This window comes from Anguilla anguilla, chromosome 4 (genome assembly GCF_013347855.1).
Source record: "Anguilla anguilla isolate fAngAng1 chromosome 4, fAngAng1.pri, whole genome shotgun sequence".
Classification (NCBI taxonomy): domain Eukaryota; kingdom Metazoa; phylum Chordata; class Actinopteri; order Anguilliformes; family Anguillidae; genus Anguilla; species Anguilla anguilla.
Window position 1 is genome coordinate 39,848,354 of NC_049204.1, and position 16,567 is coordinate 39,864,920.

A 16,567-nucleotide genomic window follows, 5' to 3' on the forward strand; every position below is an offset into this window, starting at 1 on the left:
CTTCTAGTCTGAGTTGCTGTCATGTTAAATGCTCTCTATTTGTTAATTATGTGCCTCACAGTGGAGCTCAAATCTTTTAGAGATAATTTTATAGCCTTCCCCAGACTGATGTGCTCTGACTACCCTCTTCGAGATATCCTTTGAGTTCTCCTTTCCTCTCAGCATGGTGTGTTTGCATCAAGCTGTATTGGTAACACCAAACTGACCGAGTTTATTATCTCTATTTAACAGAGGCCTACCCAAACTCTTTTCTGAAGATCTCTCCTGTGATTGGTTAATTTGGTACCCAATTATTTACCCACCTGATTCTACTTACCTACTTTATTTAATCAATGCAACGTGGGGTTCACTCATTTTTGCACCTGCACTAATTCCTTTTTAATTTTTTTCATGATTTCCTCTAAACCAACACACAAAATTGGTAAAGACAAACCTGTTATGTCAGATAAAAAAACTGATTAATTAAAGATTTCATGGTAAAAATTAAACAAATCTATACATCTACAAAAGGTTCACATACATTCAAGCAGCACTATAAACTGAATTTCCTTTGTCCGCAGTAAGCTGCAGAGATGTTGTTATTGTCCTTTCTTCCATCATGTCACTGCCACTGAGTTTGCAGGCTTGTCTCTTCTGAAGTGACCGAGCACACTGCTGCATAGACAAAGGCCAGGGGCGGTGTGGCAGCGATGCACAGATCATAAGCAACTGGGCTCGTAATCAGAAGGTTGCAGGTTACGTTCCCAGGTGGGGGATTACTAATGCAAGACTATATACCCTGACTGTTTTTCAGTAAATATATATATATATATATATATATATATATATATATATATTTAAAATGTCCACTAGACCTCACTGGAATTGACCTAGCAGCACCATTGCAATGGGTTAACAGACAAAAACAGAAATACATTACAATACCAAAACCGGGAGCCCTAAAAACAACTGTGTGCATAGCCAAGAAGGGCTGTCCTCTCGACTGCTTATAATCTTTTGCTGCTTATAATCTCAGAGCTCAGACTTCTGCCAAGACCAGTGGAGGTGGTTTGGGGGTGGGGGTGTAGATGCACGAATTTGTGAGGTTTCTCCCCAACCATTTATGTGATCAGATACTATGAAAACCAAAAACTTTTCCCAGGCACAACTGGTCTCTCACTGTGAATGTGCCAAGAACAACCCCCCGCTGGGAGTCTTGGAAGGCAAGAGCACCCCACACGCATAGCGAGTGCAGTGGGAAGGTGGTCAAGCGATCAAACCTCATGTGGACCATGATCCTCACTCACCCGCTTGCGACAACCCCGATAACGGGGTCATCTTCAGCGCCACCCCTCTACCTGGGATTAAATTCTGTTGGCTGTTAACGGTGTTAGACCAACCTGCAAAGGGTTATGCACTTTAAAATCGGAACCCCCCACCATTCCACCCATTCACTACGTCAAGCCACACACATGCAGGTCTGGCACTCCTGACTCCATTAGTGTTGCCTGACTTCTGCAGAATGTTGTTTGGAGAATTGACATGGCCTTACCTTTGCCAAACAACTGTGCAGAGCTAACACATTGTTAAAGGCGTCCCTACCGCAAATGGTACAAAAGACAGGCTATTTGCATAATCAAATTGTGTAAATATTCTGTGGAAATATTCAGTGGGTTGGGGGGTGTTTTTTCACCAGAGATCAGTCTGTTTGGAGACATGAAAACAAACATGCGTTTCAGACATTAAAAAAAAAAATCTTTCCATTGTGACAAGACAACTCATTGTTATGTGACTGAAAGGATAGCTTTCAAAACGCCACTAGTGAGAAAAGGAAATAAACAAAAGAGAAGAAAATTTGCATTAGTACACCAAAACTGGACACCTGAGACGTGGAGTAAGGTTTTATGGACCAATGAGTCTAAATCTGAGATTTTCTGAAGTAAGAAAAGGCAGTATGAATGCCACCAAAGCAATGAAAGACTCTCAGAGCCATATCCACAACCATCAGTCAAGAATGGTGTAGGATCAGTGCAGTGTTTTGGCTTGCATAACAATATTTGGAGTTGGTGATTTGGTGTTGATTGAAAGCATCCTGAATGCTGATAAATACAAAAAAAGTTTACACATCATGCAATACCCTCTGGACAACATTTGATTGGGAGAATTTTTTAAAAAAAATTCAAGATAAAAACCCCAAGCACACTGCTAAGAAGATCAAGCTGCTGGTATTCTCAAAATAATGGTCTGGCCACCCCAGAGTCAAAATCTCAACATCATTGAATGTGTTTGGGATTACTAGGATCGAGCGAAGCAGAAAATGCAAGACTAAACTATTGAGGTGATCACAAGAAGCATGGAAAAACAACCCTGCAGATTTATACAAAAAAACTCAAAGCAAGTCTTCCAAAAAGAATGGAAGCTGTAATAAAGGCAAAGGGTGAAAACACTAAATACTAAAGATTTGACAGAGTTGTTGAGGTTTTGGTGTAATTTTATGTTAAATGTGTTTTCTGCACTATTTTCTGACACTGAAAAATCACTAACTTGCACTTAATGGCTGTTTTCACTAGAAAGTAAAAAAAGAAAGAAAGGGTCTCTGACTTTTTCACAGTATTGTATATGAGAGACTTATGTAAGAGATGAGTGTAAGTGAGTGTGTGTGTGTGTGTGTGTGTGTGTGTACATGCATGTGTCCGTATGTGTATGTGTGTGTGTGCGTGCAAGTGTCTGTATGTGTGTGTGTATGCATGTGTGTGTGCGTGTCTGTATGTGTGTGTGCATGTGCGTGTATTTATGTGGGGTGTGTAATGTATGTGTGTGTGTGTCTATATGTGTCTGTATGTGTGTGTATGTGTGTGTGGGAGTGTGCGTGTGTGTGTATGTGTCTGTACTGTATGTCTATATGAGTGAGTGTGTGTGTGTGTGTGTGTGTGTGTCTGTGTGTGTGTGTTACAGAGACACTCACTCTCCTCAGACTCCACGCTGCTGACGCTGTCTGCGTGGTGCAGCCCGTGTTTGTGTGTGTGCGCGTGACTGTATGTGTGCGTGTGTGTGCGTGTGTGTGTGTGCATGTGCGTGTGTGTGTGTCTGTGTGTGTGTGTGTGTGCGCATGTGCGTGTATGTGTGTGTGTGTGTGTGTGTGTGTGCGCATGTGCGTGTGCGTGCGCGTGCGTGTATGTGTGTGTGTGTGTGTGTGCGCATGTGCGTGTGTCTGTGTGTGTGTGTGTGTCTGTGCGTGTATTTATGTGCGGGTGTGTAATGTATGTGTGTGTGTGTCTATATGTGTCTGTATGTGTGTGTATGTGTGTGTGGGAGTGTGCGTGTGTGTGTATGTGTCTGTACTGTATGTCTATATGAGTGAGTGTGTGTGTGTGTGTCTGTGTGTGTGTGTGTGTGTGTAACAGAGACACTCACTCTCCTCAGACTCCACGCTGCTGACGCTGTCTGCGTGGTGCAGGCCGTGTTTGTGCAGGTGCTTGTAGAGGCTGAAGCGGGCCTTGCGTGCCCGGCCTGCCCCTTTCAGTTTGGGCTGGTCTCCCATGTCCGCCGGCCCAGCGTTTCGCCCGTTGCTCTGGGTAACTGCGGGGGAGTCGATGGGGGTCACACCCGTACCAGGTGGGGCAGCTTCTGTACCTGACTGTAGGACCATAAAAGCATAATCATCAATCGTTTATCTTATTACAGTACCTTCAGTTTTTCCTCTGAAAGCCAGTAATCATCTGAAAATGTATTTAGCAATAAATGTCCAAACACTGCTTTGCATGTAGACAAATAGAGAATACACTAATATAGTACTACCATTTTATATTGTATATATTTTAGAATAATATATAATTGGGCAACGTATTCCACAAGTATTAAAGCAGACACTTGAAACAGCACTAATGAATTTGAATTTCATGCTTCACGTATTTGCATATATCAAAATACTGCATGTTGTAACCAGTTTGAATTTGGTATTTTAATCTTTCATTATAAAAAATGTATAGAATTTGTGACAGTACGTCACAAAAAGCACAAGTGCACACAGACACTCACTAACTCAGAAACTCTACATATGCTTTGCCTTTTCAATCTAACACCCCCATTTTAAGTCCAGAAATGGCTGGACATTTTTGAAACCTTCTTTTGGTCCCGATAAATAAATTATTAAGTGATAAAAAGAACTGTACAGTAATGGAGCCCGGTACAGTGGCCTGCTGCTGAAACAGGACACTCCTTCAGACTCACGTGTGTGTCTGAGGAGCCCTGCGGCTCATGACCCCTGTTTCTCAACCATACTTCTGCAGCGTGAAGTGCGCTGATATACACCCTCTGAGCAGGAGCCCTTACCCACAATCCACCTCTTTCAGTGCCTAGCATCAAGTAGAGAGGTGACAGATTCCGGTTATGACTCATGACTTATGAGGGGAATACTTCCTTCTATTGGAACAGATTGGGCACTGACCACAGCACTGCTAAAAAAGTTAAGATGGTTTGTCATTTGCCACCTATGATCAGGAGTACCTGGCATTGAGACCATTTAAGTAAGCATCTAGTCTTTGTTTTTATTGAGTGATAGACCTCCTCTCATTATCACAACCTCTCCTGTAGTGCTCAGGTGTGGCTTGTAGCATGGAAAACAGTCACTAGCCCATGAGTGAAAGACTGAACTGGAATGCCCTTATGTCACAGTAGATGGAATAATGATGATATGTAAAATTTTACTGAATAGTTTTTCATTCCTGCATATTTTTCCAAATTATCGCTGTCTGCCTCTCACTCCCTCTCCCTCCATATCCTCTCTCGCTTTATGTTTTTCTCTCTCTGACTTTCTCACCTGTTCCCCGGCCGCAGTTATCGAGCGTGTGACGCTCCCCACGTCTGTCAGCCGATGCTCCCGGTCGTCCCAGCGACCGTATGCCAGGTCAATCCCACCCACAAAGGCCACTGATTGGTCGATGACAATGATTTTTTCATGGTGTGCCCACAGGTAGACTGTGGAGGAGACATGGTCAGGATGCCTCATCACCTGCGGGAAAATTACTGTCAGCATAATCGCACACAAACACACACACACACACATACACACACACACACCCACGTATACACACACACACACACACGTATATACACACACAAATTCATGAGCCCACATCCACTCACACAGTCACAGACACACACACGTACCTTATCACACCTTGATAAAATGATACATACCTTGATGTTGGGGTGAAGGTCCATCAGTGTCCTCTTACTGTAGCCACTGTTGATCCCCAGGGCCAGTTCCACCTCCTTGTACAGCATCACAAATATCCGCACGCCTTGTTGCTGAAAATATAAGAATGCCTTTAGCATACTGGCTGAACAGGGCCAATTCATTCAGAGGCTGCCACCTGACCTCTACTAATCTCAGGTCAGCCCCACAATTTTTATTCTCACCCTACTCCGCCCAAAAGCTCATACCTCAAACTGTCATACAAGTACAGATGAGTTTTGCCTGACGTGTCACCTTCATGCTGTGGTAATCGAGACGAGTCACAGTGGAGCCTTCTGCACCGAACACACTTATTGATTTAATTCCTTTGTGTCGAGCAGTGGGAAATCAAACCTACACTGAGTACAGGCCAAATAACGACCCACCTAATTCTTTACTCAAATCTGACCAATCACAACTAACCTCAGTCCAAAGTCAGTGCAGGAGAGAGCACTCAAGCATGCACACTACAGAACATGAAACCCCTCTGTATTTTCACTTTTACTGCAGATAGGGTCCATCAGGCACCTACAAGTCACTGCTGAGCAATTAGACCACAAATGGTCTACCAACTGAAACTCATCCTCATTGTGTATGACAACAATGAAAAACAGATAGCTTTGTTTAAAAGGTGAAATGAAACTGTCAATCTTATTTTTATTTATTCACTCATGCTGTGTGTGTATGTGTGTCTGTGTGTGTCTGCGTGTGAGTGTGTGTATGTGTCTGGCTTTGAGTGTGTGTGCATGTGTGTGCGTGTGTGTGCATGTCTGGGTGTTCGTATGCATGTGTGTAAGTGTGTGTGCATGTGTATCTGGGTGTTCGTATGCATGTGTGTACACATGCCTGTAATGTAATGTAATGTGAGCGTGTGTGTGTCTGGGTGTTCGTATGTGTGTGTGTTTAAGTGAGAGTGTCTGTGTGTGTGTGTCTGGGTGGTCGTATGCATGTGTGTGTGTGTGTGTGTGTGTGTGTGTCAGGGTGTTTGTATGCATGTGTGTGTGTGTGTGTGTGTGGCAGGGTGTTTGTATGCATATGTGTGTGTGTGTGTGTGTGTGTGTGTGTCAGGGTGTTTGTATGCATATGTGTGTGTGTGTGTGTGTGTGTGTGTTTGTGTGTGTGTGCGTGATGATAATCACAGGCCCTTGAAGAGAAGGAGTAGGCCAACTCACTGCCTTGCGCTTTAAAACACAGTCTAGCCGCCAACGGTTTCCCTCCACGACAGGCCTCTTCAGGAAGATCTCAGGGCTCAGCCTGCAACAACAACAAAGAAAACACTCAACCTGACTCAACACCAGAGACATCAGCCAACAGTCAAGTAAATAACTGGTTGACATCAGCTAACAGTCTATGAAATAACTGGTTGCCTCTGTTATGTCCAAGATTTTTTTGTGCTTTGTGTTTTGTTGCTGCCGCGTTTGTTTCTGTCTCCTCTACAGATGAACATAATGATGTCACGGTCCTGTCGCAGATATGCAGATCCAAAGGTGCACCTGAGAGACGATGCACGCCATCGCTTGGCAACCAGTTTAAAGATTGCCTGTTGTGAGGATGGCGGGACCGTCACGGAGCAGCGATATTAGAAAGATGCCAGTCTATATATTGATTATGTGCATTTTTTTAGGTTAGTCTGAGTCTTAGCCTACAGAGTTGCCTACTGCCTACAGTCCACATTGTATGTTGTCTGCAATCTACTCATTTTGACTACCATCAACACCATCTTGGCTTAAGTACAAACTTTTCTGTAAGATGTTAAGTCGCTAACAGTAGCCGTCATGTTACTTTTTAGTTATAGAAAGTTATTTTGGATAATAGTGCAGTTTTTTAGGATAGCCAGCGATTACCCCAGTTTATAACTCTGTAAAGAACTGGAGGACAAACTTTCAGACAAGAGGACCATCTTGTGTGGGTTATATCTACTTGCCTGGAGAGATCCTGCAACCTGTGCTGAGCCTGTATGCTCTGAACTCCTTTAAGACAAATAGATCTAACTTCCTGCTTTGCAGTACTTTATATATCACTGGGTCTTCTTTCGGGTTGTGGTTATTGTTGAGGTGGCTTTGTGTTATGTCCGATAGCATACATCTGGTTAATATAACGCAGGTGAGTTATGTGTCGTAACAGCCTCAGAAAACCTATTGAGATGCCTGGAAAACTAACTGCCGAATGTAAACTACCCCAAATTCCTTTTCCAAAGCAACATTTCACTGCTCGTAGAGGTTATAAATGCCCTTACCACAAGCAGATATTCAAATAGAAACAGAGGCATAACCAACATCTGGTGCATAATTTGCTTAGGTGATGCGGACAACACCTCAGGTTTCTGTGTTAATTATATACGAGTTCAGAGCAGGCCTTTTTGGTCAGATTACCGGCTCCGGTAACAGGAGTCTGCCGCTGAGAACCAACTCTGACCCCTCATTGAACGGGAGGGGCGGGTATGACCGCAAAAGTGGCTTCTATCTCCACAAGCCACTTTCACTTCCTGGCACAAGAGACAGAGAGATGGTCTGTGCTGAAGGCCACTTCCCAATTCTCTTGATTAAACTTCCCTTTGGACAGAAGTTCAGGTGCATGAAAACAAGTTTATGCATTTCCATGCCTCCACACCGCCATGAGAGAAAAACACAAGCCATCATTAGTTTTCAGTAAAGATGATTAGGGGTTTTAACGACAAAGACAGGGTTTCCACCAAGCGGCCAAAACCAGACTTCGTTTTTGAAGCTCATTTCCTGGTGTTGTAGTTCCTGGTTGCTCACTAGCGCCACTACGGATGGCTCCAGTATAGGTGTTTTCATATCCGGTTTCCATGTAAGTCTACGGTACAAATGCGATCAAAATACAAAGTCAATAATTTTTTCTCACAAGAACAAATAGTCATAATAGGTGTATTTTATTAGTCTTATGACTGCCCATGGGTCGATTTCATGATTTATTGCGTCATTTGGGCACAGTGCCAATATTTGTTCTGGACCAATGAGGTACAGCTTGCGTCACTTCCGGATTACTGCGGAGGACTGAGCTACAGTTGGGGCTACAATCTGTGGTCACTGGGGTGGGAGGTGGCATCTCTTGGCCTTGACATTGCGGTTCCGACCACGGTCCACCTGTGCGAAGTCAGAAAATGCAGGCATCCCATTTTGTAGTGGTTTCATTATAGCGTGTGCTATTTACAGCTGCACTAGACGACCATAAAATAATCCTCCTCTGAAGTTTTTCGGTAGCCGAGTCATTTTTACTATTTCCTTTATCCTACTTAACCAAATAATTAGTTGGCAGAAAGCGTAATCAGCTTGCTATATTTGGTAGTCCAGTAGCCTATGCTAAAACAGTTCGCAACTTCGGCTACCAAGCCATTTGACTAGCTAGCTAACCCTAACCGGCAAATATTCCATCTGTCAAACGTGTTTGACGGCTTGTCAGTCGTGTACATTCCGTAAATGTCTACCTGGGCTATGCTGCACGAATGTGACAAAGCTAGAAGCTAGCAAGAAAATAATAATAATTAGAAATTCAATGTACATTATTTTTGTCTTTATGCAACAGGTGGAAAACTTGCTCTTCAAAGTGCGTTGTCATATTTACACGCCTGTAGATCAGTTATTAAAATACTTGGTAGATTTGTTAATCACCGCTGACAGTGTTAATTTTTATTCGGTAAAAAGTGACTTGCGAACGATCGGTCAGCTAGCGTCACCCAGCAAGTAAACCACAAACGACGATGGAGTAGTAGCAGTTAATGGCTCATTAACTGACTGTGGCGAAAACCTACGACGATAACTTGCTTGGTTAACAGCAGGTCTACCAGACAGTTATATGAAAATTAGCCTAGTCAAATCACCAGTAGTCTACACATCTCTGATTGACTGACCATCAGTGCAGTCGATGTTCTTCCCCTGTAGTTCATATTGCTAATGCGTGAGCTAACCACAGATAGCTTACCTAGCTCACTGGCAAGCTGATATGCTAGCTAAGCATATTCGTTTTGCCGAGAAACATAAATTGAAGATAACTGAACATAATTGTATTATTAATGTCATACATATAACGTGATTACATGACACAGTACAGTCACGGATGGAAATTAAACTCCGTAAACATTTGATCATATATTTTAAAACATAACGGCAGACAGGCAGCTAGCCTCAAGTTCGTTCTGCAATCGTTCGTTCAGGTTGATGGGCTTTTCCGCACCGGACTGTCAATCACATTGTAAAAATCACAATACCGCTTAACTCTATGGTTTTGGCTCCAAATCGAGAACATGGCCGCGCCCGCCATTGAGCTTCAAAACGTGTTTTACAGACCCACGGAGAGGCAATGGGTGACGTCACAGTAGCTTTGTCCATATTTTTTACAGTCTCTGGTTTCCACCATCATTCTGCCTCTCTTACACCATCAAGATTTATTCCTTCAGTTTATTTATTTGTTTTGGGGGCAGGCGGGAGGGGTTTCCTTGGTGATCGTGGCAGGTGAAGAATGAGTAAGGAGCCACAGACAACTGAGGGCACTGTTTCTGTGGGAATGCAAGGAGGGGCAATTTTTACTAGAAACAAACAGTCCTTGTTTTGTGGGGGTTATTGTTTGTTGCGTTTACGCTGCTGTTTAAGGTTTTTCCATTATGGACACAACTGTTGCATAGTTACAGGAGGAAAATGTGAATTTGAAGTTAACTGTGCATGTGCGCTCAGTCAGAACACTCCAGATGGAAGAAATCCTTACTCAATTCCACTAATTCACAGGCCCCAAGAGATTAAAAAATAATGTATCCTCTTTCTGTGGGTTTAATGATCCAGTTAAACGAAGCTCTAAATGAGAAAGATGTCTGAAAAAGATGTCTTTTTCTCATGTTACTACACTGTTTATATTTTACACCTGCCCCTGCTGGCCTCTCAGAGCTGCAGTCAAAGCGAGGCTTTAACCACCTTCATCACATCATTGCCACTGTAACTTACCCATCATCAACCCAGATGTGAGGAGGTTGTAAGTTCTGTCACCGAGTCAAACCGAACTTTGAATCATTTATTTCATTTTTTTAAAGCATTTTCAGAATTCCCAAAGGCATTTGTAGGCTTGCAAGATGACAGCAGGCAAAATAGACGAGTAAGATACTTACCACCAGTCGGTGATGAAGATTTCCTCTTTGGCCTCCTCTAATGCATCTGCTACATCGTGCATGTAGTTCTTGCCATTTACATACCTGGAACATGCACAAATATTTCACCTCAGAGAACTGAGGTAAGCCTCATTTCAAACAGGGGGGTGGGGGTGCTGGTGGTTGTTTAGGAGGAATAAGAAACCAAGGTTTTGCATGCAACATGAAGCAATGAATGATGTTCCCACAAAAGCAGGGCAGGAAATGTAATGTTAAAAAAACCTAAAAACCTACTGTTCTCTTTATATAACATAAAAGAGTTCTATGAAAATGATAAAATGTTACAAAAAACTTAGAGAAAGTGTTGGGTGGCTGGACACACAAAATAATAATAAATAAGGCTTGCAAAGAGAACCTACTGCATATGTACTCAAACTAAAATGCTTTCCATAGGGGTCACTTTCTAAAAACACTATTATTCCAGGGAGCTCTTAAGTCCACCCTGATGAACCAGTGTAAAATAACAGATGTGAAGAAAAAAAGATGTGAAGAAGAAGCGACATATTTTCATGGAAAAGAACATACTACAAATCTGCTTTTAGACCAATCAGGACTCCGGACCTAGCCTCCTCTACTGGGCTTTTTCCAGAGGCATCAACAGCCATAAATACTACCACATTCCTCAGGCTCAGCCAACAGGAAGCTGTGATCAGAGCCAGTCTCTTCTGCCCCTCCCCTTTCCTCATTAGTCATAGGTGTATCTTGAGAAAGAAAGAGTTTATGTCCAGAATGTTACCGGTTGAATGCTCAGGGATACTGGCATTGCACCTTGAGCACAACGTGCTTAACATGAACTGCTCAAGTAAATATCTAACTTCATAAATGGATAATATGTGAAATATAAGAATACATAAGCAATTAGTGAAATGTAGGATGACCAAGGGTGTTATAATAATAACCATCAACATCATTGTAATCATCATTTCCGTAATATTTTGTGTGCTTTTCCTGAATAATATTTGTGGGAATGCCTCAAAAGGACAAAGTTACAATAGTCCAGCAGCTTTTCTGTGGAAGCGATGGATTACTAAAATTACAGCTGGCAAATTTGAGTGAACTGTGCAGAAAAGGCAGCAAGCAGTTCAGATACATGGCATCACTGCACACTGGACATCTAAAAACAGACCTAGACAACTCAGGGGGATCCGGTGGAATCTGAGATTCATTTGCACAACTAAACAAGAAAGTCATCATAATAAGTAATAATAAGTAATCAATGGAATTGTATTTACAGAGCACAACTTATGAGGCTTACGAATGTCCGTCTTCATGGCGATATGGCAAAGGAAATAACTCAAAGTTTCCAGAACAGACACTTTGCATCTGTGTGTGTCTTTGTATGATCAGATACATTGCTGCTCTTTCAGAGGTTGCTTAACCAGACTGGGAGCTGAGCCAAGGTGAGCACAAAAACGGGTCAGAGGAATAGTGCAACAGGAAATGAACACTGGAGCTAAAGGCAACAGCCCTCCTATTGTTAGTAGGAAAAAAACCCTGCTTTTACTTCCTACATCCTGCCTATTACCACATAATCTGCAGAATGTCAGATTCTACCAGACACTCAGCTTTGTATTCCTAACATTGACAGTTATTGCCCACCACTGTTGAATATTATTAATATTCACGAATGGGTGTAACCAATGACAATACCAGCGATAATGTATACATTGCAACAAAACACAGGGAACCCCTGGTACTATGGAGGTACTACCGGGGTAGGAGGTGATCTCTCTCCCCCTCTACAAAACTGCTCTTTCATCCAAGGTGTCTTCTACCACCAAGAACCTCAGAGTGGAACTACATGGCAAAGCAAACAACACAACAAACAGTGCGGTGGTGAGCCAGGCATGCAGGCTCTTCCAAACCCTAACACTTCATTATGCGTAACTTCTGCTATTTCCAGACTGCAGTTCTTTGCTTTTTTAATGTAGTTTAATAATATTTAGGGCAGTTTGTTCTTGTGTGTATAATTTAGTTTAAAGTTCAACAGGGTATCTGGTCAAGTTATCAATCAAGTCTGGACTTCTTGCACTTGCTGTCTCTCTTGGAACTATAATTTCCCCCTCTAGGGAATTACTGCACATAAATCCATGATCTTTGAACTTGTGTTTGCATTGTGAGTCGCTGTGGATAAGTCTGGTCAACACTATGACAGTAAAGTAAAAGGTAGAGAGGACGGCAAGATTGCAAAAGCTGACAATCTGGTTATGATAGAGAAGCTGCTGTCGGTAGTTACTGACACAGCAATGGAATGGCCTCTGACATTCCAGTGACAGCGAGAGCAGCACACTGCCACAGCACAGAGAAGACACTGCCTTACGCCTCCAAACAAGCTCAACCAGTCTGCCACAATGACTGATGCTGAGGATAACCACAAGCCATTAATTATTCTACTTTGACAACAAATGAAGCACCACTTATTAAAATAATATAAACATGGCTTCCAACTCAACTGTCATACTGTTCACACAGCATTATTTCACTAAGTAAGCATCACCGCTGTAAATACTCCAGGTAAACAAAAAAATTCTTAAATAAATGAACAGTTGACTGAAGGCAATTTAAAAAAACAACATATAGAAATAACAGATGTCTTAAAATCAATTAAAGAACTGGTTCAACTAAAAAGCTCAGATATTCTAGCCAATGAAGGCCCAATGGCCAAAACATATTAAATACATTCAAAAATAGCATATACACACAGTAAATGTGCATTAAAAGTGGCTCATGCACCACATTTTTTATCTTAACAGTGGAAACACATCAGTCCATTAGCCGATATTTATAAAATTATGCTGCTGTTATTATTAATATTAAAAAATAAAGTGCATTTTTTTCTTTGGGACAAGTAAGCTGTGTCACTACGGTCACCATTTGGCCGGGATGTTCTCCTCTTCCCGTGCGAAGGAGCCGAAGCGGTGATCCCGGAGGAAGTCCTTCCCATGATTCTGCACAAAGTCCTCGATGGCCTGCCCCCACCAGCGCGCGTGTCGATAACTCGAGCACTTCAACACCAGAGCCCTGCGGGAAGAACCACCACGTCTCATCAGCACCGGAAATCAACACCACAGCTTTCGCAAAACGAGATCCACGATAACTCACTTAGCTAGCTACAGAAACCTCTGTAAAAATCACAGATAAAAAGGGGCCGTCTGCTTTCATAAAACAAGCTAGGTAAACGTCCATCTAAGCAACACCGTCAGGACCAGTAAACCAGAGCACCCTTCCATGTAGCAAGTTTTTTTTTTTAAATCTTTATTTACCCAGGGTAGGTTCACTGAGCACAGATGCTCTTTTGCAGCAACACCCTGCTTCACACTCATACACATTCACACCTGAGAGCTGCCCAGTACAACCACAATCCTCTATTGTTGGCCACTGAGCAGTTCCACAAGTCCAAACCAACCGTGCATAAATTCACGTCTTTCCCAACCAATCAAAATCTCCAAACTGAAAGAGCAAAAGTTCCCTCAGCCTAGTGTATCACAAGCAAGAACAGCACAATAAACGCAAAATTAAATATTAAAAGGTGTCTTTAAGCGTTGCTGAATCTCATGATGGGGCCACCTCTGGCTAAAAAATAAATGTGCATTTACCAGGTGCTTGGTCGCTGAACATAGGGAGTGTGTCAGTTTCAGAGGCTTTTTTTTCATGATTCAATCCAGAATTAAGGCCCCTGATTCAACATGGGGCATCGGTGTTCTCCTCTGATAAAAGCATGGATTGAACCATTTACAACGGAGCAGCCCTGCGTTTGACGTACATATCAGTCTGACACCCAAAGTCCATTTTTATGAAATGTAATCCAATTCAGAGGCATGGGAAAAGTAAGAAGAAATAAACATTGTTTCACCTGGAGAGGGTATCGACTCGAACCCCGTGTTTAGTCCCGGTGTCCTTGGAGTCCATCTTGATGCTGAATTCTTTGTCCACCAGGAGGACAAAGGAAATGGCCCCACTATCTGGTTTCATGTAAAGGAGGAAGGAGTCCTTGACCACCAGCCAACTACACAGAGAGAAACATTATTATCAAGAGACAAACTGGCCCAGATAATAAAGTATTGGAGTATGCTTAGGCTGTGTAATTGGTCTTTAGCTTGGTGACCTGCCTGCAAGGGTCATGGTTTGAAACTGCAGCAGACCTACCCCAGATATACTGTGTCCATGTAAATCCAATGCATATATACAGTATGCACAGGTTTTCACATGCGTATGAGTGCATGTGTGCATGTATGTGTCAATACTCATGTGTGCAAGGTACTCTAAGGTTATGTTATTCCAGATGTAGCCTGTGCTGGATCTTAGTGAGAATAGGTACACACCATCCAAATATTTCCTTTGCGGGATATTACAGATACACATACTCCAGGTGCCCTATTGTGAGATATTCAATAGAGATCTTTAAGATTTTCCCAATACCACTCCCCCCCCCCCCCCCGCCCCAACGAAACTTCCAACTAGAGCATTCCATGTGGGAGTAGGAGGACATGCTTGGGAAGCTTGTTCTGCATGGTGAAGGCACGATAAGCTGTGGTACTGACCGTTTAGACCAGCGGTAGCACACTTCGCTGTGACCGCAGCAGTTCAACCCCGGGATGCGATGACCGCCGGACCGCTTCAGCACCATGCCTTCCCTGAGCAATGCAGAAGAACACACCTCAAGATAGCGTGGTGGTTAGGGAGGTCTGAACTAAGAGGCAGAGGCTCCAGGTTCAATTCCCTGGTGGGACATGGCTGTTGTAGGCTTGAGCGAAGTACTTATCCTGAATTTCCTCAGTAAATATCCAGCTGTGTCAATGGATTATATGCTAAATGTAAGCTCTGTAAGTCACTCTGGATAAGAGCGTCTGCTAAATGCTGAAATGTAAAAGTAAGATAACAAGGCCTAAACCCGAACACATCCTAAAGATTACACCAATTAATATACCAGCTGTGTCATACTAAAACCATATCCATGTTACTTCATTTACTCATACTGATTAAAAGTTCGCAAACAATTCCATGTACGATAAATGTCTCATAACATAACAACTAGCATAGCCATTTTCAAAGCCATTTTTTGGAGAAACATATGCGTATATGGTGAGAACAACCATATAACACATATATATAACATATACTACACACATATGTAAACTTAATAATAGCATACATGTGGACATGTGAGAGTGGGGGGTGACTGCACCCTATGAAAAATGAAAAAGCCAACGATCAAATATTAAAGAGAAACCCTGGGACTTGTGATGTATTATTCAGACCAGAGGAAGCCTTGAAGAGCTGACCTGACTCAAAGCACCAGAGGAGTACTTAAGTTAAGTACAGTCAAAAAGAACATATAGCGCCCTCACAGCCAGAAGGAATTCTGCCAGACCATAATGGCAGGATTCCCAGCATGCAACAGCGAGAGAGGGGTGGGAACAAGGAATGGTCTGGGGGTGTTTCTCAATGTCTGTACTTGTGCGTTCTTGTAGTCTAATGAACTTGTGTGACATCATATTTAACAGCCTGTTCCACTAGCAAGAACGCAAAGAAGCAAGAATGGTTAAAGATCCCAGAAGTGGTCTTGATTCCCCTCAAATATCGAGGATGCATCCGATGCATTCTTGCCCAATGAGAACGGACCTAATATCCCACCATTCATCGCATGATGGCAGCTGGGCCAAGCTCACAATTAATTATTTTTGTTTTTTCAATTCACTAATAAATGTTACAAAAATCCTTCTAAGAATGAAAATGAAGGGAGAAATTTTTTTTAAATAATTTTAACAATGCAACATATAATTAAAAACTTTTAATTTGGCTCATTTTTAGTTTTCATTTCACCAATAAATGTGACTAAAATGTTCTAAAAATTAAGATGAGGCGAGAAATATGTGTTATATTTTAACTGTATTTCAACTCATTGTCAATATAGCTACTGTGAATAGGTACCAGCTCGCAGCCAGTACCAGCTTCTGTTATAATGTGGGGTGCATCAACAGGGGCAAACAGAGTTGTGTGCTGTAACAAATGCTGGCTTGATGTTAGCTGGTACAGAGAACAATTTTAAATGACCGGAATGGCTCGGCTAACTTGTTGTTGGCTCTAACTTGGCTGCATCGAGTTATCCAAGACTTCCCTTGCTGCTGTAAGCACAAGGTAGACTTTTGTCAGTATAGAAAGCAATTGTGAATGAAGCAACCGACATGTACAGTATT

The 16,567-nt window shown here is 42.4% G+C and overlaps 1 protein-coding gene across 5 annotated transcripts in view; it reads right to left on the reverse strand.

The window, feature by feature from the left end:
• Window positions 1–16,567, reverse strand: part of LOC118226286 (phospholipase D1-like) — a 63,065-nt gene that overhangs the window by 19,568 nt on the left and 26,930 nt on the right. For 4 of the 5 annotated variants that reach the window (XM_035415799.1, XM_035415801.1, XM_035415800.1 and 1 more), the window contains 8 exons: window positions 14,912–15,004; window positions 14,224–14,376; window positions 13,242–13,391; window positions 10,332–10,415; window positions 6,388–6,469; window positions 5,179–5,289; window positions 4,799–4,990; window positions 3,394–3,616 (listed from right to left, as the gene is read on the reverse strand). In XM_035415799.1, the coding sequence (XP_035271690.1) occupies window positions 3,394–3,616; window positions 4,799–4,990; window positions 5,179–5,289; window positions 6,388–6,469; window positions 10,332–10,415; window positions 13,242–13,391; window positions 14,224–14,376; window positions 14,912–15,004 (1,088 nt within the window). Of the gene's footprint in view, window positions 1–1,286; window positions 1,380–3,393; window positions 3,617–4,798; window positions 4,991–5,178; window positions 5,290–6,387; window positions 6,470–10,331; window positions 10,416–13,241; window positions 13,392–14,223; window positions 14,377–14,911; window positions 15,005–16,567 lie in introns of all 5 variants that reach the window. The other variant, XM_035415803.1, reaches the window with a different exon arrangement.